The 24,181-nt window shown below is 43.8% G+C and overlaps 1 protein-coding gene across 1 annotated transcript; it reads left to right on the forward strand.

The window, feature by feature from the left end:
- Positions 1-660: 660 nt before the first annotated feature.
- LOC115149631 (sodium- and chloride-dependent GABA transporter 2-like) lies at positions 661-22,703 on the forward strand. Its single transcript, XM_029692582.1, has 14 exons — positions 661-914; positions 1,251-1,385; positions 1,903-2,043; positions 2,889-2,976; positions 3,064-3,196; positions 8,686-8,820; positions 11,171-11,274; positions 11,739-11,863; positions 17,028-17,140; positions 17,433-17,570; positions 19,337-19,439; positions 19,579-19,679; positions 21,120-21,290; positions 22,548-22,703. The coding sequence occupies exons 1-14, from the start codon at positions 719-721 to the stop codon at positions 22,701-22,703; spliced, it is 1,839 nt and encodes a 612-aa protein (XP_029548442.1). The 5' UTR covers positions 661-718.
- Positions 22,704-24,181: the final 1,478 nt, after the last annotated feature.

The following is a 24,181-nucleotide window of genomic DNA, read 5'->3' on the forward strand; positions in this document are numbered from 1 at the left end:
GTGACATCGTTTCCCAGAAACATAAACTGACATTCAATCTCGGTTCCCACTCTTTACCACAGCCACAAAGTAAAAATTGTCCATATCGTATAAATGCATGAAAACAAAAAGTTAAATTGTAGAAATAGGTGGGCTTTATGACTCGCCCTATCTCTTTTCACTCGCACACGTTTACGAAACCACACATCTCTCTCTCTCTCTCTCTCTCTCTCTCTCTCTCTCTCTCTCTCTCTCTCTCTCTCTCTCTCTCTCTCTCTCTCTCTCTCTCTCTCTCTCTCTCTCTCTCTCTCTCTCTCTCTCTCTCTCTCTCTCTCTCTCTCTCTCTCTCTCTCTCTCTCTCTCTCTCTCTCTCTCTCTCTCTCTCTCTCTCTCTCTCTCTCTCTCTCTCTCTCTCTCTCTCTCTCTCTCTCTCTCTCTCTCTCTCTCTCTCTCTCTCTCTCTCTCTCTCTCTCTCTCTCTCTCTCTCTCTCTCTCTCTCTTCCTCTCTCTCTCTCTCTCTCTCTCTCTCTCTCTCTCTCTCACCTGAGATGATGAGGATTGGTCCTGCACAGTTTTCCTCTAATCCCACCCATGACCCCATTTTGGACAGGATTGGTGGGTTTTGTTTACACACATATATCCTGTCTATATAGACCTCCGACCGTGCCGACGTCAGCTACAACTTCTCAAATCCAAGGAAAACTTTACTTACGCATCCCAAAAAGTATCGGGCACCACCATGAACTACAACGAGAAGAAAGACCCCAAACTGCAAATGATGCCCAGCACAGCCAATGGCCAAGCAAAACTAAAGGAGCTGGAAGCGAGGGGAAACTGGGAGAGTAAAGCCGAGTATATTTTAACGGTGATGGGAGCTATAATTGGACCTGGAAACGTGTGGAGATTCCCTTACTTGTGTTACAAAAACGGAGGGGGTGAGTGAAAACGGTCGTCACCAGTTACCACAGCCACAAATTCATAACCCCGCTTATTTCTACAATTTATCTTCTTCAAATCTGATTTTAAACCTAACCCTAAACTTAAATTAAGACCAAAAAGCACATTTTAGTTGCATGAGTTTTTATGGGAGCCCTAGCCAATTTTGACTTTGTGGCTGTGGTAACTAGTGGAAACCAGTGAAACTCTGATGTTGTCCAATAGTCGGTCATTAGATCGCTTTAGAGCAATGCATTTGATACACTGTGCGTAATTTCGTTAACAGTGACATTTGCTCATGTCTTGATTTACCTGATTTTTTTCGTGTCTGGCAGGTGTGTTCTTCATTCCATATGTTTTGTTCTTGGTGACGTGCGGGATCCCGCTATTCTTCCTGGAGACTTCTCTTGGACAATACACCAGCCAGGGAGGAATAACATGTTGGAGGAAGATTTGTCCGCTATTTGAGGGTAAACCTTTTTATGTTGGCGCATGGGGAAACATCGAATACCTATTGTCATACATCGTCATGGCGGAACGCACAGACCCGATCAGATTAGCTGCACCCCAGTACTAGCAGTGTTTATTAGAATGGCATCATCTTCTTACTGTTCTACATTTCTTAAAATGAAAATGTCAGGAGATTTTCATGTCATTGTTTGGTCCATCTCTCCAGTCATTTTGGCCTTGTATCTTTTTATCCTAACTATTCTGTAATTTATCCACAAAGGCCCATCGGTGCTCAAGAAAATGCCCAACGTATGCACGGGTTTCCCAAATCAGGACCCCAATGAATGACATACAACTTATTATATGCGTCGTATGAACATTAGAAAGTATAGCACACGAACTTCAGTGTTGGTTTTGGACAAGTTAAACCCTACATTTAATCTACTTGTATGTTTTTATTTAATATATGTACCAATTAAGATTTTCACAATCTGTATTAAAATGGTGCTGAATGCTAAAACATGGTATTTTCCACAGGTATGGGCTACGCCTGTAACCTTGTCATCTCATTCGGTGCCATCACCTACATTGTGATCTTGGCATGGGCCTTTTTCTATCTCTTCTCCTCCTTCAGTGCAGAGCTACCCTGGGCAAGCTGCGGAAACTGGTGGAACACTGGTAAGAGACTCAAAGACTCAATCATGGACACTCTTACTGACAGTTGTGGCTGTTTCGCGTGATGTATTGTTGTCTCTACCTTCTTGCCCTTTGTGCTGTTGTCTGTGCCCAATAACGTTTGTGCTGCTACCATGTTGCGTTGCTAACATGTTGTTGTCATGTTGTGCTGCTACCATGCTGTTGTCATGTGTTGCTGCCATGCTATGTTGTTGTCTTAGGTCTCTCTTTATGTAGTGTTGTGTTGTCTCTCTTGTCGTGGTGTGTGTTTTGTCCTATATTTTTCTTTTTATTTCATTTATTTTTCTTTTTATTCCCAGCCCCCATCCCCGCAGGAGCCATTTTGCCTTTTGGTAGGCAGACATTGTAAATAGGAATATGTTCTTAACTGACTTGGCTAGTTAAATAAAGGTGAAATAAAAATAAATAAAATAGAATGAGGCATGGGGAGAGGTCATAAGAAGCATGGGGAGGGGTCAAAGAGTTTGAGTTACCAGTGTACAACATTAATTAACAACAGAGAGGGGCCATAACTGGAAGTTAACCAAAGTGAATTTGGTGGACTATTCCTTTGTGATTATTACATTTGTTTATTAAAGTTTAAGCTGTTGTACCCTGTTATTTTATTCCACAAACATGTTTCTTTACTTGTTATCTCATTACCATTAACTATTGCCAAAACAAGGACGATTTAATACCAGGCCTTAAAGTTTGTGAACTAAAATTGTACTTTTTACCAACCTATATCTTACAATATTATACCATGATATGAGGAGGATCAATCAAAAAAGTTGAATTGTCAGTTTCCAATGTGTGTTACATGTACCAAATCAACTTGTCTGCCCTAGACTCATGCATGGACAACAGCAAGCAGAATCACAGCACTAACCTGACATCAAGACAGAATACCACACTGCCAGTCATGGAGTTTTGGGAGTAAGCAGCCCCCTTACTTTACGCATGTGACGTGTTGAGCAGGATTCCCAAACCTTCTCACCATCTCTCTCTCTCTCTCTCTCTCAGGCGCAGGGTGCTGAACATTTCTGGGGGGATCGAGGAGATGGGCAGCATCAGATGGGAGCTGGCGCTGTGTCTCCTTCTCACCTGGGTCATCTGTTACTTCTGTGTCTGGAAGGGAATTAAGTCCACAGGCAAGGTGAGGCTCAATGAATACTAACTGACCTCTATGAACGTCCCCACTCTATTTCCACAGTGGCATTGTGTGTGACATGCAGCATCACACTATTGTAACTACTACATCTACTGGTTAGAATGTGGTCTGGGTATTTCTTATCTACCTATTTTGTATGTGCAGTACAAAAACAGATAGACATAACAACTGCAACTGATGTCCTTGAGTCTCATGCTTGTACCTTCCCAGCAAACATGACCCACTTAGCCCCATGTGGGTATTATGTGGGCACGGGCTAGCCCACACCAAGCCCACACCAACCCAACACGGGCTAGCCCACACCAACCGATAGTGATTAGCCCGCACCAATCCCATATCAGCCCAACACGGACCCTGTTCTTTTTATGAATGGCTCTGCCCTGGTGTGAGTGGTCAGCTCCACTAAGACTCTGTTCAGCTCCACTAAGACTCTGTTCAGCTCCACTAAGTTACATATCACCATGAGAGAACACACTGTGTCTGGCGGTGGCTGTAAAACATAATGAAAAGGGAAGGCTGTCACGATTGCCGAGGCGACGTATGTATGGTACTCCATTCACTGTGTGGAAAGCTCCAATCCAGTGTGAATGTCTGTTCCTTTTTTAATAAACAACTCCAACAGCATGAGAGACCCACTATGAGAGACCCACTATGAGAGACCCACTATGAGAGACCCACTATGAGAGACCCACTATGAGAGACCCACTGGGTGGTATCTGAAACATATTACGATTATCAAAAGAGTATGTATGTGTAATGTAAAGTTATTAAGCATGTAATGTTAGACTTAAGTGCATGAAAGTGTGAATTCCGATTTTAAATTCAGGTGGCTTTGTGCTGAGCTGTTATTATCTCCAGAGGTTTTGTGTAAGTGTATGAAAGTAAGTATTCTTATTTGAAATCTATGTAGTTTTGTCCTTAAGTTGTTATTGTCTATTAATGTTCTGTATTATGTCATGTTTTATGTTTTGTGTGGAACCCAGGTAGAGTAGCGGCTGCGTTCATATGTCCAGAGAGAACATATAAAAAATGCTAATAAAAGTTCCCTCATTATGTCGAGCTCACAACTCATTTATCTCATGATCACGACATAACAAAAGTACCACGATTCATCCTTTCATTTGATCAGGTGCACGATAACTACATCATCAAGCATGGAGCCCTGTGGCTGCATTAATCGCAATACGGGGCATTTAAGCCCTGAACGATGCATGACAGGCATCTCCTTCTCCCAGGCTGCGTACCGCCCCCAAGACCATAGTCAATCACATGCAAGGAACAATGCAGCTAACTTGTTGTCACATGTATGTTCGTCTTCTGACGTAATAACGAAATCATCGTCGGAAAAGGTAGACCAATACGCAGCAGAGCCGATAGAGTTCATCTTGAACATTTAATAAAATCAACACGAATACAAAAACAACAAACAAGAAAATGAACGATAAACTGACAGTCTGCAAAGCAAAGCTCAACACAGCACAATCACCCACAAATAACAAACACAAACACACCCTCATATATGGGACTCTCAATCAAAGGCAGATAGACAACACCTGCCTTCAACTGAGAGTCCCAACCCCAATTAACCAGACATAGAAACAGACATACTAGACTAGACATAGAATAACTGAAAACCAAACAGTGCCCAAAAACCCCGGAATACTTAAACCAAATGACCCTTCACCAAAACACACCACCCCGAACCACATAAAACAAATACCCTCTGCCACGCCCTGACCAAACTACACAAACAATTAACCTTATACTGGCCAGGACGTGTCAGTACCCCCCCTTAAAGGTGCTACCCCGGAAGCACCTTAACAAAAAATAACCCCAAACAATACCCAAAAGAAAAATTCCCCCTTACTACAGGGAGGGAAGGGAGGGTGGCTGCCGTCAACGACGGCACTGTGCTACACCCCCCCTCCCCAACCCACCTATATCAGGAGGTGGCTCCGGCTCAGGCCGTTCCAGGCTGTCTGGGCAGTCTGGCAGCTCGGGACAGTCTGGCAGCTCGGGACAGTCTGGGCAGTCTGGCAACTCGGGACAGTCTGGGCAGTCTGGCCACTCCGGACAGTCTGGGCAGTCTGGCCACTCCGGCAGTTCTGGGCAGTCTGGCCACTCCGGCAGTTCAGGGCAGTCTGGCCACTCCGGCAGTTCAGGGCAGTCTGGCCACTCCGGCAGTTCAGGGCAGTCTGGCCACTCCGGCAGTTCAGGGCAGTCTGGCCACTCCGGCAGTTCAGGGCAGTCTGGCCACTCCGGCAGTTCAGCGCAGTCTGGCCACTCCGGCAGTTCAGGGCAGTCTGGCCACTCCGGCAGTTCAGGGCAGTCTGGCCACTCCGGCAGTTCAGGGCAGTCTGGCCACTCCGGCAGTTCAGGGCAGTCTGGCCACTCCGGCAGTTCAGGGCAGTCTGGCCACTCCGGCAGTTCAGCGCAGTCTGGCCACTCCGGCAGTTCAGCGCAGTCTGGCCACTCCGGCAGTTCAGCGCAGTCTGGCCACTCCGGCAGTTCAGCGCAGTCTGGCCACTCCGGCAGTTCAGCGCAGTCTGGCCACTCCGGCAGTTCAGCGCAGTCTGGCCACTCCGGCAGTTCAGCGCAGTCTGGCCACTCCGGCAGTTCAGCGCAGTCTGGCCACTCCGGCAGTTCAGCGCAGTCTGACCACTCCGGCAGTTCAGCGCAGTCTGACGGGCAGCTCCGGCGACTGTTGACTGGCGGGCAGCTCCGACGACTGTTGACTGGCGGGCAGCTCCGACGACTGTTGACTGGCGGGCAGCTCCGACGACTGTTGACTGGCGGGCAGCTCCGACGACTGTTGACTGGCGAGGCTGGGCTTACGCACTTGCAGTTTAGTGCGGGGAGCGGGAACAGGACGAGTCGGACTGGGTGGACGCACTTCCGGGTCCGCACGAGAGACAGGAGCTGGAAACCCAGGGCTATGGAGGTGCACAGCCGGTCTAGATCTTACCTCCTGCACAACCCACCTTGGCTGGATGGAACTAGTAGCCCTGTACGAGCGGGGTGCTCGTACAGGGCAGACTGGGCTGTGCAGGGGCCTGATGGTAGCCGTGCGTAGAGCGGGAGTTGGGTAGCCTGGTCCTCAGAGGCGTACCGGCGACCAGATGCGCTGCGCAGGCATCCTCCTACCAGGCTGGATGCCCGCTCTAGCACGGCACCTGCGAGGGGCTGGAATAACTCGCACCGGACTGTGCGTGCGTATGGGTGAGAGAGTGCGCTTCTCAGCGAAACATAGCGCTCTCCACCCCATACGCTCCTCCATATAACCACGGGTAGCTGGCTTCCGGCTCTTCCTTCGCCTAGCCAAATAATCCCCAGCCTGATGCCAAGGTCCGGCCCCGTCCAGAATTTCCTCCCAAGTCCACTTCTCCCGCCAGTCCAACTCGAACGCCGTCTGCTCCTTCCTCTGCTGCTTGGTCCTTGAGTGGTGGGTGATTCTGTCACATGTATCTTCGTCTTCTGACGATATAACGAAATCATCGTCGGAAAAGGTAGACCAATACGCAGCAGAGTCGATAGAGTTCATCTTGAACATTTAATGAAATCAACACGAATACAAAAACAACAAACAAGAAAACGAACGATAACCTGACAGTCTGCAAAGCAAAGCTCAACACAGCACAATCACCCACAAATAACAAACACAAACACACCCTCATATATGGGACTCTCAATCAAAGGCAGATAGACAACACCTGCCTTCAACTGAGAGTCCCAACCCCAATTAACCAGACATAGAAACAGACATACTAGACTAGACATAGAATAACTGAAAACCAAACAGTGCCCAAAAACCCCGGAATACTTAAACCAAATGACCCTTCACCAAAACACACCACCCCGAACCACATAAAACAAATACCCTCTGCCACGCCCTGACCAAACTACACAAACAATTAACCTTATACTGGCCAGGACGTGACACTTGTCTAGTCTTGCGAGCTAGCTTGTTATTTATGCTGGTTGTTAGATTGCATAACTGATATGTATATAATTAGAAGGGACACTTATTGTTTTGTGGATAATATTTACATTGTCCACAAAACATAAATGCCCCATGACGGCTTAGATGCCACAAGAGCTCTTAGCTCGAGGTAAGGGCCATTTTAGCGTGCTAACATTCTAATTTATAAACGGATAATGACTGCCAAACACAAATTAAGGCATGGTGTTAGCATTAAATGCACCAACCCTTAGTGTAGCAATCAATAAAAACATACGCCCTGATACACCGTTGTCTCTGCCGCCTTAGCCATATTGTCAATCTATCATCAATGCGTTTACTCCTATTGATAGAGTTAATCTCACGATCTCGACCAAACACCTTTTGTTAAGAAAATGATCTTGTGACCTCGATAAAACAGCTTTTTATGTCGTGATCATGAAATAAATCATCTCGACATGACAAGGGATTTTGCGTTTTGTAAATAAGGTATTTCTGTTTTTTATTTTTAAAACATTTGAAAATACGTCTAAAATCCTGTTTTTGCTTTGTTATTATGGGGTATTGTGTGTAGATGAATACATTTGATCCATTTTTAGAATAAGGCTGTAATGTAACAAAATATGGAAAAAGTCAAGGGGTCTGAATACTTTCTGAATGCACTGTATGTCCTCTCTGGACTTCCGTATGGGAATCCTAATAAAATACTAAAATACTTAATACCAAGCCATGCTAGAAGAGGGGCTCATTAGAAGATTTGGGGCCATGGTTTGCAAGTAATTATTTTTGGGCAACCATAACTGAATGTGTCGTTCCAGTTTGTGTTCTGTTGTGTGATGCCCAATTTTCTGTGCATGTGACATATGAGAAACTAAACAGTTTCTTTTGTAAAAATATATGTAGGATATTAACAACTTGGTTGTCTTTCTGAGTTCAATGTATCTCGCTCCCTAAAAAATACCTTTTAAGGATTGAAAATGATGCCATATGTGCATTGAACTAAATTGTAATAAATAAATACATTCCTTTTAAATAGCAAAGGCGCAATGGCCCAATGTGGGCAGCCTAAAAGGCCAATATGTTAACCCGCATTGGGCCCACATGGGCTGATGTGGGCATGTTTGCTGGGTTTTAACTCACCCTTTAAGTCACTGAGAAAACCATATCCCCTCAATGTTAAAGATCCTGAGATTTGTTGTTGAGCCTTTTTTCTTCGAGAAAATGTATTCTGCGAGTTATACAGTATATCTGCTTTTCTATCAACAGGTAAGTCTTTCATAGAAGTCTGTGTTGTCTGCGGTTGTGTTAATTTTGTAAGGATTTCTTGGCACAGCATTGTACATATCCGTAAGTTTATCTATAATAGTGCACATTATGACTTATTGTCTAACACAATGACTTCACTCTGACTCCATATAGTCTCCACCAATTCAATATGACCATAACTCCCTCTACAAACTGACAGGGTTGATTAGATTACAATGTACTAAGTTATTTCTGTTCTCTCTCCTGTCAGGCTGCTTACTTTACGGCCACATTCCCATATGCCATGCTCCTGATCCTGCTGATTCGCGGTGTCACTCTGCCTGGGGCCATAGATGGCATCATGTTTTACATTTACCCTGACATCTCTCGCCTCACAGACCCACAGGTAGACCTACAGTACATGGCTTGACACACACGCACACAGAAACACACACAACATCATTATAATCATCATCATCACCGGCGATCACTCGGGGTCGAGTTTGATTGTTCTCCTGGTGGATTCTGCTTGTGGGTCTTCAGATGGCTGAAAATGCCAATCCGGGAGCCGCACATTTTGGTGCTGTGTGGGCAAGGTTGAGTAGTGGTGGTGGATGGTGTTTGGGCCTCCTTGATGGAAAGTTTCTTCTTTCGAAGTTGCCGCTTGTCATATGCTGCACGGCGAAGATCTTCATAAGTGCTTCTCCCTCATGAAGAGTTTTCCTCCATGTCGACCTGTCTTTTTACAGTGTCCTCCCAGCTTGAATATGTCTATGTGGCACTTTTTGAGGTTTGTTTTGATGTTATCCCCGTACCGCTTATTTTGTCCGCCAGGGGCACTCTTTCCTTAGTTTAGTTGTGAGTACAGCACCTGTTTTCTGGAGGCAGGAGTTGGGCATCCTGACAAAATGGTCAGTCCATCTGAGTTGGTTTTGAGGGGTGGTGATGCTCTTCATGTTCGGGCCACCTCCAGGAAACTGGTGTTTGTGCGCTTGTCTTGAGAATGCTCCACTGGCACAGCTTAGATGGTGGTGTATTAAGTGTTGTATCAGTGTTATTTCCTGGTAGTTGCTGGTTGAAAATACAATACATACTACACAGGACCTTCTGATGCCTGTTTGAATGGGCGTCAGTTTCGATTTGCATGGTGATGGTTAATAGACCAATGACAAAGAGGGTTCCATATGTCTATGCAAATAACAGATCATATTAAGTTCCCCCCTTCCTCACTCAGACCACTCCCAGACAGTCCTAGCAAAATTCTTGCTTGAGAAATAGCTTTTTGCTAAGAAATCTATTTTTGTCAATTTTAATTGAAAACTATTACAGTAAGGTACTTAATTGTTACCCAGAAATTATTTGATATTGATATACAGTAAAAAGAACTACTGCATTGGGCCTGTAAGGTTGCCGTCTATTCTGTACAGGATTTGGACTCACTGAGGCAGATTTTGGCCTGTGAGGTGGAGGATGACAGCGATGAAGTTAGAGAAAACGGTGGGTGCAATGATGCTGCCCTGTTTTTGTCAAGTTAAACCTTGAAGGGTTCCGTTTCAGTGCCACTGTTACTGAGCACTGTTGCTGACATGTCATACAGCAGTTGCAGTATTCTGGTGAATTTATCAGGGCAGCCAATTTTTTTTTTAAACATAATCAGCATGATGGTTCACAGTGTCAACGGCTTTTGTAAGGTCTATACAGTGGTTGCTTCTTGCAGTTGCCACGCAGTGAAAAATCATGTCCATGGTGTCTCTGTTGGGCGAAAGCCACACTGACATTCTGGGAAAATGTCTTCTGACAGGGAAAGGAGTCAGTTGCCCAGTATGCGGGAAAGTGTTTTTCTGGTGGTGGACATGAGGGAGATGCCTCCCTCATGTCCACCAAACAATTGTGACAATTAGGGTGTCCCTGAGTTCTGCAGGGATTTCCTCCTTGTCCCAGATCTTGAAGAGCAAGGCATGTACTGTACGTGATCTAGGAGATCTGGCCCACCTTCCTTTAGGATTTCTGCCAGAATCCTATCAGGACCAGCGGCCTTGTTGTTCCTCATCTTCCTGATGGCATCTTGCACCTCCTGCAGGCTGGGTGGTTAACCTATGTCCTCCTTTGTCCTTCACTCTCAACTGCCCTCTCAACCATTGTTTTTCTGTTGAGGAGTTCTTTGAAGTAGTCTTTCCAACGGGATTGGATGGATTCATCATCCTTTAACAGCTTTAGACCACCTTTGGAGCGGATTGGGTTTAGGCCGCGGTAACTGGGTCCACATACCACCTTCATGGAGTCGAAAAAGCCTCCGGAATCTCCAGAGTCTGCCAGTTGCTGGATCTCCAGGGCCTTTTCTGTCCATTTGTTCTTTAGTTCCCTTACCCGGCGTTCTTTAGTTCCTTCTTCCCCCTGGCGTGAGCTTCTCTTCTGGCTCTGCAGTTGATGTCGCTCTGCCAGGCGCAGGAGGTTCTCCGCTTGGTGTTAATGTTCAATTTCTGAGTCCTTCTCATCATTAGGGTGTTCTTGCAGGTGTTGAGGATGGTGGACTTGATCATGCTCCACTGTGTTTCAGTATCCTCATATTCTTTGGGCAGTTTTGCACTGAGAACAGACTGGAGGTGTTGCCGTTTGGTGGCGTCACCCAGACTTTCGACGTCAAGCCTTTTGCCGGCTCAGCGCACACACACACACACACACACACACACACACACGAATCATAATATCTCCATGAATTTAATGCTATGTGTAATGTGCTATTCATCTCATCTAAGGTGTGGATGGATGCAGGCACACAGATTTTCTTCTCCTATGCTATCAGCTTGGGCTTTCTCACATCCCTGGGCAGCTACAACGGTTACAACAACGACTGCTACAAGTGAGTCATTGGCATAGGGATGTATAGAGGACACACATGCCACAAACCTGACTTTTTTTTAGCATGGGCAGCACCATTGAAGTATTTCAGCATTTTAAAGTAGTCAACCGGTTGGGACTTCCTATGAGGGATCACAGGTCAGTAGGAGGGATCAGCCAATGACTTATACTCCTGAGCAAACATTCCTGCACTACAGGTGGCACCACCAACCTTAGAGCTGCCCGTGCTCTCACAGAAGCAATACATACAAAGATAAGGGGTGTGCCCTCTTTCCAACTCTATGGTCTCCGGAGTGTCAGTGAAACCCACCCCCCAGTCTGACTGCTTGACACTGATTAAAAAGAAAGACTGCAGATGTATAGGATTAAGAGACTTTGGGAATCACTCGCAAGTTATAAAGTATCTCCAGGCCAAAGATAGATCACTATTTCCCCTAACATGTAATTTTGTATTTTTTTCCCCAGGGACTGTTTTTACCTGTGTCTTCTAAACAGTGGCACCAGCATTGTGTCAGGCTTCGCAATCTTCTCTGTTTTGGGCTTCATGACCTATGAACAGGGGGTGTCCATTGAAGAGGTGGCTGAGTCAGGTAAACGTTGATACTGTAACAGACAAGAGAGATGGATTTTACCATTAGAATGTTTGACATTATTTCATAGAAGATCATAATGCCGTAAAAGTTAATCCACAATGACTGAAAACTTCTTATAGTAAGTAATCTTCTTAAATAAAAAAAGTTTATTTGTTTTCTATATGTGACCGACCACCTCGATTCGGTCTTATGTAGCAACATTTGAAATGGTTAGAAACTCAGAGCTACAAAATGGCATATCATACACTACAGTTGAGGAACAATGGGAAAGTAATTCTGCTTTGAAAGTAGATTCATTTGTAACCCCACTTTTGAGAAAATGCTCCTTGAATATTTTGCTTCACCTACTGGAGAGCTCTTCTTTGTCTACACCTATTCAGCATCGTTCACACCCTCTTAAGCCTTAGCCCCACCCATCTCTTTAAGGATTCAAATGTGAGGCCATGTGCTAAACAGAGTGAGTAAGGTAGTGTAGTAAACAACCAAAGATTCAAGACTAAAAGTGGTGAAAGTAAGAGCCTACAATAAGGAAAAACTCCAGGTAAAAATGCACTCTCTCTCTTCCTTGGCCTAAATCCTAATATGACTTTGGTGCAGGTCATATTGTTCTTCACATTATCGTTTCTAGTAAACACACACTATATCAAACAAAATCAAAGTTTATTTGTCACATGCACAGGATACAGAAAGTATAAAAGGTACAGTGAAATTGTTACTTGCATATATGCATTGTAGCAATATCAAAAATAGAAAGTGTCCAGATAAAAATATTGTTTCAATATTTTATCATTATTAGAAGATGCTTGATGTGTCATAAATAATTGCTATAGACACCCCCCAGCCACATCTAGCTAACTGGATGGGACACTATTGTCTAGACACATACGCATGTTCATGAAATACAATAGATGGCCGTAATCATGTCCCAGACACACCTGGCTAACTTGATGGGTCATGTAGCTAGCTCGCTAGCTAGCTAAAGAATAAACCATAAACCCATACTACTAGATATACTGACTGTCATAGATAGCCACCATGCATGAAATGCTGTAGTATAAATCTGCAAGTAGCTAAAGCTAACCAACTCGGTCCAATGTTAGCTAGCTAGCTAACATTAGGCTATAACTAGCGATGCAAATGGATTTCTGAGATACAAATAAAATGACTACACAGATCATACACGTAACGTTAGCTAGCGAGCCAGCGAGCTATGTTCGCTAGTTAGCGAACAGTACGCTTTAACTTGAAATTAAAGTGACTTTCTGGCAAAATTAGAAACGTATAATATCTGAAAATGTAGCTCTTACAAAAAAGCCACGGTAGCAAGGATTATCTACACATTCTGAGCAGCTCATGTTATAGACAGAAGCATGCTACATGGCAGACCAATCCGAACTCATCTCTCAGCATGTCCAGCCAATCCATTATCTCAGGCAATCAGGCTAGTGGGAAGGTTCCTGGCTTTTTCCATGGCTAAACCAACTAGGCTCGTAATTTAAACATTTTATTTGTATTTACAGATGGCATTCAGGTTTGTTATTAAGGCACATGAAAGTTCACATGTTCCAAAAGGTAGTTCTGCCAAAAAATGCATTTTGATAAATAACCCAAAAATAATTACGTTCAAATGCCTCTCCTGTGAAGTAGTGACGTGCGACATATGCCTAGCTTCCTGAAACGGGTCACATATGTGTTTGTTTACTGAGCCATTTGTGTAACAATTGGACATAAAGTATATAATATCTGAGGATATTACATCCGCAATACAGTTAACAAAAAATTTGTCCATTTGTGTGTGCCCATTAGAGTTAAATATTTCCCGTTATTTTCCAAATGTTCCATCCCGAGAATAAATCACTTTTCTCCAAGGTATTTCCCTCGAAAACCGGAAGTGTAATTCAAAAGCATTACAAAGCATATGCAGTGCCTTCGGAAAGAATTCAGACACCTTGACTTTTTCCACATTTTGTTACGTTACAGCCATATTCTAAAATGGAAACAGACCCTTTGCTATGAGACTCGAAATTGAGCTAACGTGCATCCTGTTTCCATTGATCGTCCTTGAGATGTTTCTACAACTTCATTGGAGTCCTCCTGTGGTAAATTCAATTGATCGGATATGATTTGGAAAGGCACACACCTATCTATAGAAGGTCTCACAGTTGACAGTGCATGTCAGAGCAAAAACTTAGCCATGAGGTCGAAGGAATTGTCCGTAGAGCTCCGAGACGGGATTGTGTCGAGGCAAAGATCTGGGGAAGGGTACCAAAACATTTCTGCAGCATTGAAGGTCCCCAAGAACACAGTGGCCTCCATCATTCTTAAATGGAACAAGTTTGGAACCACCAAGACTCTTCCTAGAGCTGGCCGCCCATCCAAACTGAGCAATCGGGGGAGAAGTGCCTTGGTCAGGGAGGTGACCAAGAACCCGATGGTCACTTTGACAGAGCTTTAGAATTCCTCCGTGGAGATGGGAGAACCTTCCAGAAGGACAACCTTCTCTGTAGCACTCTACCAACCAGGCCTTTATGGTAGAGTGGCCAGATGGAAGCCACTCCTCAGTAAAAGGCACATGATAGCCCCCTTTTAGTTTGCCAAAAGGCACCTAAAGACTCTCAGACCATGAGAAACAAGATTCTCTGGTCTGATGAAACCAATATTAAACTCTTTGGCATCATGCTGTGGGGATGTTTTTCAGCGGCAGGGACTGGGAGACTTTTCAGGATTGAGGCAAAGATGGAGCAAAGTACAGAGAGATCCTCGATGAAAACCTGCTCCAGAGCGCTCAGGACCTCAGATGAAGATTCATCTTCTAGCATGACAATGGCACTAAGCACACAGCCAAGACAATGCAAGAGTGGCTTTGGGACAAGTCTCTGAATGTCCTTGAGTGGCCCAGCCAGAGCCCGGACATGAACCCGATCGAACATCTCTGGAGAGACCTGAAAATAGCTGTGCAGCGACACTCCACATCCAACCTGACAGAGCTTGAGAGGAACTGCAGAGAATAATGGGAGAAACTCCCCAAATACAGGTATGCCAAGCTTGTAGGGTCATACCCAAGAACACTCAAGGCTGTAATCACTACCAAAGATGCCTAACAAAGTACAGAGTAAAGGGTCTGAATACATATGTAAATGTGATATTTCCTGTTTTTGATTTCGTCATTTTGGGGTAATGTGTATAGATTTTCTCCGCAATTTCGATCTTGTCTCATAGCTGAAACTCCCCAACAAGCTCGAGAGGTGAAGGTTGAGTCGTGCGTCCTCCGAAACATGACCCGCCAAACCACACTTCTTAACACCTGCCTGCTTAACCCAGAAGCCAGACACACCAATGTGTCGGAGGAAACACTGTTCACCTGATGACCTAAGTCAGCCTGCAGGCGGCCTGCCCAAAACAAGGAGTCTCTAGAGCATGATGAACCAAGTAAACCCCTCCAGCCATACCCTTCCCTAACCCGGACGATGCTGGGCGAATTTTGCGCCGCCCTATGGGACTCCCGATCACGGCCGGTTGTGATACAGCCTGGGATCGAACCAGGGTCTGTAGTGACGCATCTAGCACTGCGATGCAGTGCCTTAGACCACTGCACTACTCAGGAGCCCTTTGATTAGAGCTTTGATCAAACATTTTATTCTTGTGCTACCTGAGCCTGATGAGCCATACATTAAATACATTTCATGAGCCCTACATTAAATAAATTTCATGAGCCCAAGCCCAAAAAAGGCCAAATGATTGTGCCATTATCCAATACATACTGTATATGATATATTGGCTACTGCACATTAAGCCCAGAAAAAACATTAAAAAAACATAAAAGCCCATAGATGTAGCTAGCTATATGCTCTCTTGGGTAAAAAAATCTAACAAGCTCCAGTAGGCTGATTTTTTTTAGGGTGAACTGTATTACTGTACTGTATTGTATTATACTGTATTATATGGACTGGAATTACGCACCTCGTTTAAAACCATGAAAAAGAAAGGAAAGAACATGCGATTCTGGTGCAGCTCATGCAGCCTCCAAAGTTACAAGTATAGACTAGCGAATTTTATTTAAATGTTGAAATATAATAGGGCCTATTTGTATAATTAGTAGGCTGACCTTTCATAATATTTCCTCCAATGTTATTAGCCGACCTCCTTTTTCTCTCTCTAGTGTAGCTTCATACCTTCCTTGCTTTCAACAGTTAAATGAAATACGTTTTGTTGTCCTTATCTGCATCATTCTAATGACATCCTTGAATAATATAGGACTAGAGTTAGATGCAGAAGGTTTTCACTTCTCTTCACAAAGATTGAATGGTTATGGGTCTGAATAAGAAAATTATAGCCTACTGCCATTGCGGTTTCCCTCTTCTTTCAAACTACCCAAGAGTTCTATTGGCTGCTGTATTTAACATTCAGCAAACAAGAGCTTGTGTCCCTCTTCGAATATTCTGTTAGTACAAGAAATGCAACAAAAAAAGTATGTGCAGCAAGCTATTCTAGTCTAGCTTTTCCTGCATGGGACTCCAAGAGCTAAGGAGCATTTTTTAAGGAGAGAGGCCAGCGGAGCACAGGTGCGTACGTATTGCACCAGAGACAGAGGCTATACATTAGAAGCTTATTATGCATTATATTACTGTATCATAGGCTACCTGTCACAAGAAAAAAAGTTACCATGATGACATGATAGGTCTACATGCATTGTGAACGGCGTTCCATACTGAGATAGGCTGTCTGTCCCCAACCTGAGCGTTGATGATTCATCATGCGTTAAGCAGAGAGAAGGCCGTAGAGAAGCCAGATTTAGACATTGCGTATATTTTAACAGTTCAATTTCACGTCATGCTGTTCATATAAATAATTATAATTTACCAGTTTCTCTCTGTTATTTTTTCCAGGAGAAGGAAATGGTTTTGGGTGGTTAATCTCTGTAAATCTTGGCAACCGGGTTCCCGCCATTCATCCCTAGTGAGCATGCCTACATGCATATGTACGTTACATGTACATGCTGAGCGAGGCCAGCCAAGAGTGAGGTCAGGTTTAGTCCATGTGTTCAGTCAGTGTGTGCACTTATGTGTAGTCAGCGTGCACTGTAGGGACACAAATTGCACAGTGTGCAGTGATTGAGTGTACTCAGTCAGTGTACTCAGTCAGTATGCCTATCTTTGTACAGGTCCTGGGCTGGCATTTATTGTGTATCCTCGAGCAGTAGCCATGATGCCCATGCCTCAGATCTGGTCTGCCTGTTTCTTCATCATGATCATCCTTCTGGGTCTGGATAGCCAGGTAAGTGTCACTCTTTCTCTCATGCACACTTAAGATTTTTCTAACAACATAAACTTAGTCATTGTCAACTGTTTGTCAAACATGGCTTAACAGGTCTGGGCATAAATTCCGTTTCAATTCAGGAATGAAGTCAACTCCAATTGTACTTTATTTCAATGTGTTTACATTTTTCAATGAGAACATTGAAGTTTATGTCCTGAATTGAAATGGAATTCACCATAACCCTAATGGACATAAACTCAAACTATACATCTAATCTCGCTCTCCCTCTCTTTCTCCCCTCTCCCTCTAGTTTGTTGGGCTGGAATGTTTGATGACATCTGTTGTGGATCTGTTCCCTAACTTTCTGCGCCGTGAGTTCAGGAGAGAGCTGCTGTTGCTGGCTATCTGCACAACATGCTTCATACTGGGACTTGCCCTGGTCACAGAGGTAAGAGACCAATGCATTACCCATACTGTTAGTCTATGACTAGTGCCCAGTGTTTTACCAGGGGTCGGATTCATAAAGCGTCTCAGAGAAGGAGTGCTGATCTAGGGATCATAAACTGATCCAAGATACAGGCCCTTGTCAGGTCATGTTCCTGAACTTGCCCAAGCTGTATGCATACACCCACACATGTTGTTTGTTGGTATGTAAGGTTTGGGAGTAGTGACTATAAGTGTGTATAGGTACAATGCATTCGCAAAGTATTCAAGTCCCTTGACTTGTTCCACATTTTGTTATGTTACAGCCTTATTCTAAAATTGATTAAATAGTTTTTTCCCCCTCATCAATCGACACACAATACCCCATAGTGACAAATCAAAAACAGGTTTTTAGAAATTGTACAAATTAATAAAAAAAAATTAAAAAACGGAAATATCACATTTACGTACAGTAAGTATTCAGACACTTTACTCAGTACTTTGTTGAAGCACCTTTGGCAGCGATTACAGCCTTGAGTCTTCTTGGGTATGACACTACAAGCTTGGACACCTGTATTTGGGGAGTTTCTCACATTCTTCTCTGCAGATCCTCACAAGCTCTGTCAGGTTGGATGTGGACCATTGCTGCACAGCTATTTTCAGGTCTCCAGAGATATTCGATCGTGTTCAAGTCCGGGCTCTGGCTGGGTCACTCAAGGACATTCGGACACCTTTCCGGAAGCCACTCCTGCATTGTCTTGGCTGTGTGCTTAGGGTCCTGAGCGCTCTGGAACAGGTTTACATCAAAGGGTCTCTCTGTACTTTGCTCTGTTCATCTTTCCCTCGATCCTGACTAGGCTCCCACTCCTTGCCGCTGAAAAACATCTCCACAGCATGATGCTGCCACCACCATGCTTGACCGTAGGGATGGTGCCAGGTTTCCTCCAGACGTGACTCTTGGCATTCAGGCCAAAGAGTTCAATCTTGGTTTCATCAGACCAGAGAATCTTGTTTCTCATGGTCAGAGTCCTTTATGTGCCTTTTGGCAAACTCCAAGCAGGCTGTCATGTGCCTTTTTACTGAGGAGTGGCTTCCGTCTGGCCACTCTACCATAAAGGCCTGATTGGTCGAGTGCTGCAGAGAAGGTTGTCCTTCTGGAAGGTTCTCCCACCTCCACAGAGGAACTCTTGAGCTCTCCCCCAATTGTTCAGTTTGGTCAGGCGGCCATCTCTAGAAAGTGTCTTGGTGGTTCCAAATTTGTTCCATTTAAGAACAATGGAGGCCACTGTGTTCTTCGGAACTTTCAATACTCCAGAAGTGTGTTGGTACCCTTCCCAGATCTGTGCTTTTGAAACAATCCTGTCTCGGAGCTCTATGGACAACCTTTGACCTCATGGCTTGGTTTTTGCACTGTCAACTGTGAGACCTTATATAGACAGGTGTGTGCCTTTCCAAATCATGTCCAATCAATTGAATTTACAACAGGTGGACTCCAATCAAGTTGTAGAAACATCTCAAGGATGATCAATGGAAACATTGAGGGTCTGAATCCTTATGTAAATAAGATATTTCTGTTTTTATTTTAATAAATTAGCAAAAATGTCTAAACCTGTTTTCACTTTGTCATTATGTGGTATTTTGTGTAGTTTAATGAGGATTTGTTTTATTTTAATACATTTTAGATTAAAGCTGTAACGTAACAAAATGTGGAGAGAAAAATAAACTTTGGGTATGTTGAAGTGTTGTGTTAGGTGTGGGTGAAGTCATGACAAGGTTTTTTTTTTACTCCAGGGAGGGATGTACCTGCTCCAGCTGCTAGACCACCATGTGTGCAGTGGGACCACCCTGCTACTGCTGGCCATTTGCCAGTCTGTCTGCATTGCCTGGGTCTATGGTGAGTTGTACACTGCCTATAGGTCATAGCAATGTACTCACTTTAGAATAACGCCATCTGTCTGAAGGCAATAGGGAATTCAACCAATGGTGACATGGTGATTTGTGACTTTTTGTGACGTGCCCCCCTTGAACTACAGGTGCTGAACGTTTCTATGGTAACATCAGTGATATGATTGGCTACAGACCTCTGCCTTTGATGAAGTACTGCTGGCTTTACATCACTCCGACAGTGTGCACAGTAAGGATTCAGTAATCAGAGGGCCAATATTAATACTATGCATGCCAGCATCACTTCTTGTTTTTATAAGAAACATTAATGTGTTGGTAATTCCAAATTGTATGCCTAGTCAACTGTCGTGGAAATTCAACACCAGGGACACCTGAAGTCAATATTAAATGAATAATTATTTATTATTAGCAAGCTGGAGAGGTTCCAACAAACGTAGTGCACCATAGTACAGGCCGGTCGGGAGCTCTGCCGGGGCAGTCCCATTGGCTCTCTTATATACTGCTTACACAGACAAGTTATATTAGCATGATTTAATTTGTTCACCATTAATTCATCAAACATTTACTTGGATCTACTTACATTTTGGACACTGTTCCACGTAATTGTCACGAGTGCTGTCTTCGTATTCCCCGTCATAAATTAGCCAAGGCGCAGCGTGCTGGTAGTTCCACATATTTTATTTGTGAACTTGAACAAAAACAATAAACAGGTGAAACTGAAACAAACGTGACGTTCTGGGGTTGCTCACACACAGCTGCACAAAAACAAGATCCCACGAAAAAACAAAAGGAAAAACAGGCTGTCTAAGTATGGCTTTCAATCAGAGACAACGATAGACAGCTGCCTCTGATTGGAAACCATACCCGGGCAAAACATAGAAAACAAAACATAGAATGCCCACCCACCTATCACACCCTGACCTAACTAAACAGAGAAAACACAGCTCTCCTAGGTCAGAGCGTGACAGTAATGGAAACAGATTACTGTTTTAGATGACATTACCTTCTTACTTAAATCACTGGTGTTACCCAAACTATAGAATTGAGTAATAATAATTTGAAATGGTTAAAAACGTCTGTTATTCAATTATTCATACAGCACACAGCGCTGACATACACACTTACCCCACCAGACATGCCGCCAAGGGTCTTTTCACAGTCTCCAGGTCCAGAACAAATTCAAGGAAACGTACAGTATTATACAGAGCCATGAGTGCATGGAACTCCCTTCAATCTTATATAGCGCAAGTGAACAACAAACCTGGTTTCAAAAAACAAAGTAGCACCTCACGGCACAATGCCTCTCCCCACTTGTTGTGTGTATGTACTGACATGTATGTGTAGCTGATAGATTCACACACACACACTACATCTTAATGTTTTTAAATGTATGTAAATTGTAAAGTCTTTTGTCTGTAATGTCTTTTTCGTTACGTGTCAGAGCCCAGTAAGACTAGCTGTCTCCATTGGCGTCTGCTAATGGGGATCCTAGTAAATCAAAACACTGTCTCACTGTCTTCTCTCTTTCCGTACACCTCACTCTCTGTATCTCTCTTTCTGCTTCTCTCTCTAACACGCACACGGTCTTGCCTCATGTCAGATCTCTATGTTGAGAGCGTGAATGTTAATTTTGTTTTGTAATGAGTTTCTTTTCTCTCCCAAACCATAGGCTACCTTCATCTTCTCCATAGTCAAGTACTCACCATTGAAGTTCAGCAACACATATGTTTATCCTGTCTGGGCTAACATCATTGGCTGGTTCGTTGCCACTATCTCCCTTTCCTTCATCCCGCTATGGATGGTCTACAAAATGGCCAACGGCAATGGAACCCTGCACCAGGTGAGCTCAAGTCAATACATTTCAACATCTTTAGACAGTCTTGTCTAGTTTAGGTTAGACTAGTTTATAGTCATAATCTTTCACGTGTGCTCCTAATATGATCCTGCAAGATTATTTTCCTGCTGTGAGAAGCAGGGTCAAATTAAGATCCAAAACTGTAACAGATGTGATCGGACCAAGTAAATTGGCGTCACTCTAAAGCGGAAAGGTGGAATAAACGAGTCAGGAGTAGGTTCTTGATTGAACACAGTTCTCTATTGAGGGATTTTGGTCAATACAAACACTCCAACATAATCAATGAAAATCTCCCAAGGAAAACCATACATCTTCTTCTCCAGATCAAACAGGAACACAATACAATTATCTTTAAACTATAACAAATGTCACAGGTTTGTCACCATCTTAATGGTTCTTCATGGTTAGCTTCTCTCTCTTGGTAGTCATCTTCCAGAGATAGGTTTTTTCCCCTTCTTGCTGGTTCCCTCCTCTCTCTTGTAGGGAAAAGACAATAGGTCATTAGTACCATCAGCTGTGCTTAATTGCCTCTGGTTACCTTGTCTCACATGCCTTGTTGGGCTACTATCCGTGAGCCCAGCCTGCCCTCTGGTGGTCCTTCCACACAGAACAGAACTTAAACCAGTTGGATATGTCAGTAATTGTCACGCCCTGACCATAGAGAGCCCTTGGGGTTCTCTATGGTGCAGTAGGTCAGAGCGTGACTAGGGGGTGTTCTAGTATTATATTTCTATGTTGGTGTTTTTGTATGGTTCCCAATTGGAGGCAGCTGATTATCGTTGCCTCTAATTGGGGATCATATTTAATGTGGTCCTTTTCTCACCTGCGTTTGTGAGGTATTGTTTTGTGTGAGTGCAGTCAGCACCACATAGTTCACGTTCATTGTATGTTTATTGTTTAAGTTTTCACTGCAAATAAAGATGTGGAACTCAACACATGCTGCGCCTTGGTCCGTTCATTATCACGACCATGACAGTAATAGTGATTCGTCAAGCTACACAAATATGACACAAACATGTTGGGGCTGTCAATTCAATTCTTAACATACAATATTTCTTATCATGTAGTGTAAATAATTGTAATCGACAACTTGAAACTTATGTAAACACAGAATACGTTTTCAGTTGTGTCTGCTATTTCAGATCCTTAATTTAAGTTGTTTTCTTTCTCCCATATATACGAGCTGTTATTTGTCACCCATCTCATGTTCGATAATAACAGTTTACTCTTTATACTTCTCAGCGGTTTTCTGTGCTCTGTCGGCCTGTAGACGACCTCCCTCTGAACCACACATGCAGAACAGATGTCCCTCTTTATCTGGCGACCTCTGACGTCATGAGTTCCAACATGGAGCTGAAGACTCTTTCCTTCACAGTGGGGGATGAGAACGCACTGTGAACTCTCACAGATTATCAGAGAGAAATGTAAATCTTTAGTCCATCGGCGGTGCCAATGTATAATGTATTGCACATGCAAAAAAATACATGTTTGTTTGTGCTTAGTTTTTACATTGACAGTGGAGCCATCAAGAAACAGTCACCCTCTTCACCCACACATGCCTTGTTGGATTTTAGTTTGACGTTTGTCTATACAGAGTGATGTGGAGAACACAGACTCAGAGTCATGTACAGTGGGGGAAAAAAGTATTTGATCCCTTGCTGATTTTGTATGTTTGCCCACTTACAAAGAAATTACCAGTCTATAATTTTAATGGTAGGTTTATTTAAACAGTGAGAGACTGAATAACAACAAAAAAATCCAGAAGAACGCATGTCAAAAATGTTATAAAATTATTTGTATTTTAATGAGGGAAATAAGTATTTGACCCCTCTGCAAAACATGACTTAGTACTTGGTGGCAAAACCCTTGTTGGCAATCACAGAGGTCAGACGTTTCTTGTAGTTTGCCACCAGGTTTGCACACATCTCAGGATGGATTTTGTCCCACTCCTCTTTGCAGATCTTCTCCAAGTCATTAATAAGGTTTCGAGGCTGACGTTTGGCAACTCGAACCTTCAGCTGCCTCCACAGATTTTCTATGGGATTAAGGTCTGGAGACTGGCTAGGCCACTCCAGGACCTTAATGTGCTTCTTCTTGAGCCACTCCTTTGTTGCCTTGGCCGTGTGTTTGGGTCATTGTCATGCTGGACTACCCATCCACGAGCCATTTTCAATGCCCTGGCTGAGGGAAGGATGTTCTCACCCAAGATTTGACGGTACATGGCCCCATCCATCGTCCCTTTGATGCGGTGAAGTTGTCCTGTCCCCTTAGCAGAAAAACACCCCCAAAGCATAATGTTTCCACCTCCATGTTTGACGGTGGAGATGGTGTTCTTGGGGTCATAGGCAGCATTCCTCCTCCTCCAAACACGGCGAGTTGAGTTGATGCCAAAGAGCTCCATTTTGGTCTCATCTGACCACAACACTTTCACCAGTTGTCCTCTGAATCATTCAGATGTTTATTGGCAAACTTCAGACGGGCATGTATATGTGCTTTCTTGAGCAGGGGGACCTTGCGGGCGCTGCAGGATTTCAGTCCTTCACGGCGTAGTGTGTTACCAATTGTTTTCTTGGTGGCTATGGTCCCAGCTGCCTTGAGATCATTGACAAGATCCTCCCGTGTAGTTCTGGGCTGATTCCTCACCGTTCTCATGATCATTGCAACCCCACGAGGTGAGATCTTGCATGGAGCCCCAGGCCGAGGGAGATTGACAGTTCTTTTGTGTTTCTCCCATTTGCGAATAATCGCACCAAATGTTGTCACCTTCTCACCAAGCTGCTTGGCGATGGTCTTGTAGCCATTCCAGCCTTGTGTAGGTCTACAATCTTGTCCCTGACATACTTGGAGAGCTCTTTGGTCTTGGCCATGGTGGAGAG

This window comes from Salmo trutta, chromosome 15 (genome assembly GCF_901001165.1).
Source record: "Salmo trutta chromosome 15, fSalTru1.1, whole genome shotgun sequence".
Classification (NCBI taxonomy): domain Eukaryota; kingdom Metazoa; phylum Chordata; class Actinopteri; order Salmoniformes; family Salmonidae; genus Salmo; species Salmo trutta.

What these genes read in the sequence shown, in the direction of transcription:
- LOC115149631 (XM_029692582.1), top strand. Translation starts at nt 719, where the DNA reads ATGAACTACAACGAGAAGAAAGACCCCAAACTGCAAATGATGCCCAGC. An exon ending in GTGTTACAAAAACGGAGGGG is followed by an intron (nt 915 to 1,250) that starts GTGAGTGAAAAC and finishes CGTGTCTGGCAG; the next exon opens with GTGTGTTCTTCATTCCATAT. An exon ending in TACAACAACGACTGCTACAA is followed by an intron (nt 11,275 to 11,738) that starts GTGAGTCATTGG and finishes TTTTTTCCCCAG; the next exon opens with GGACTGTTTTTACCTGTGTC.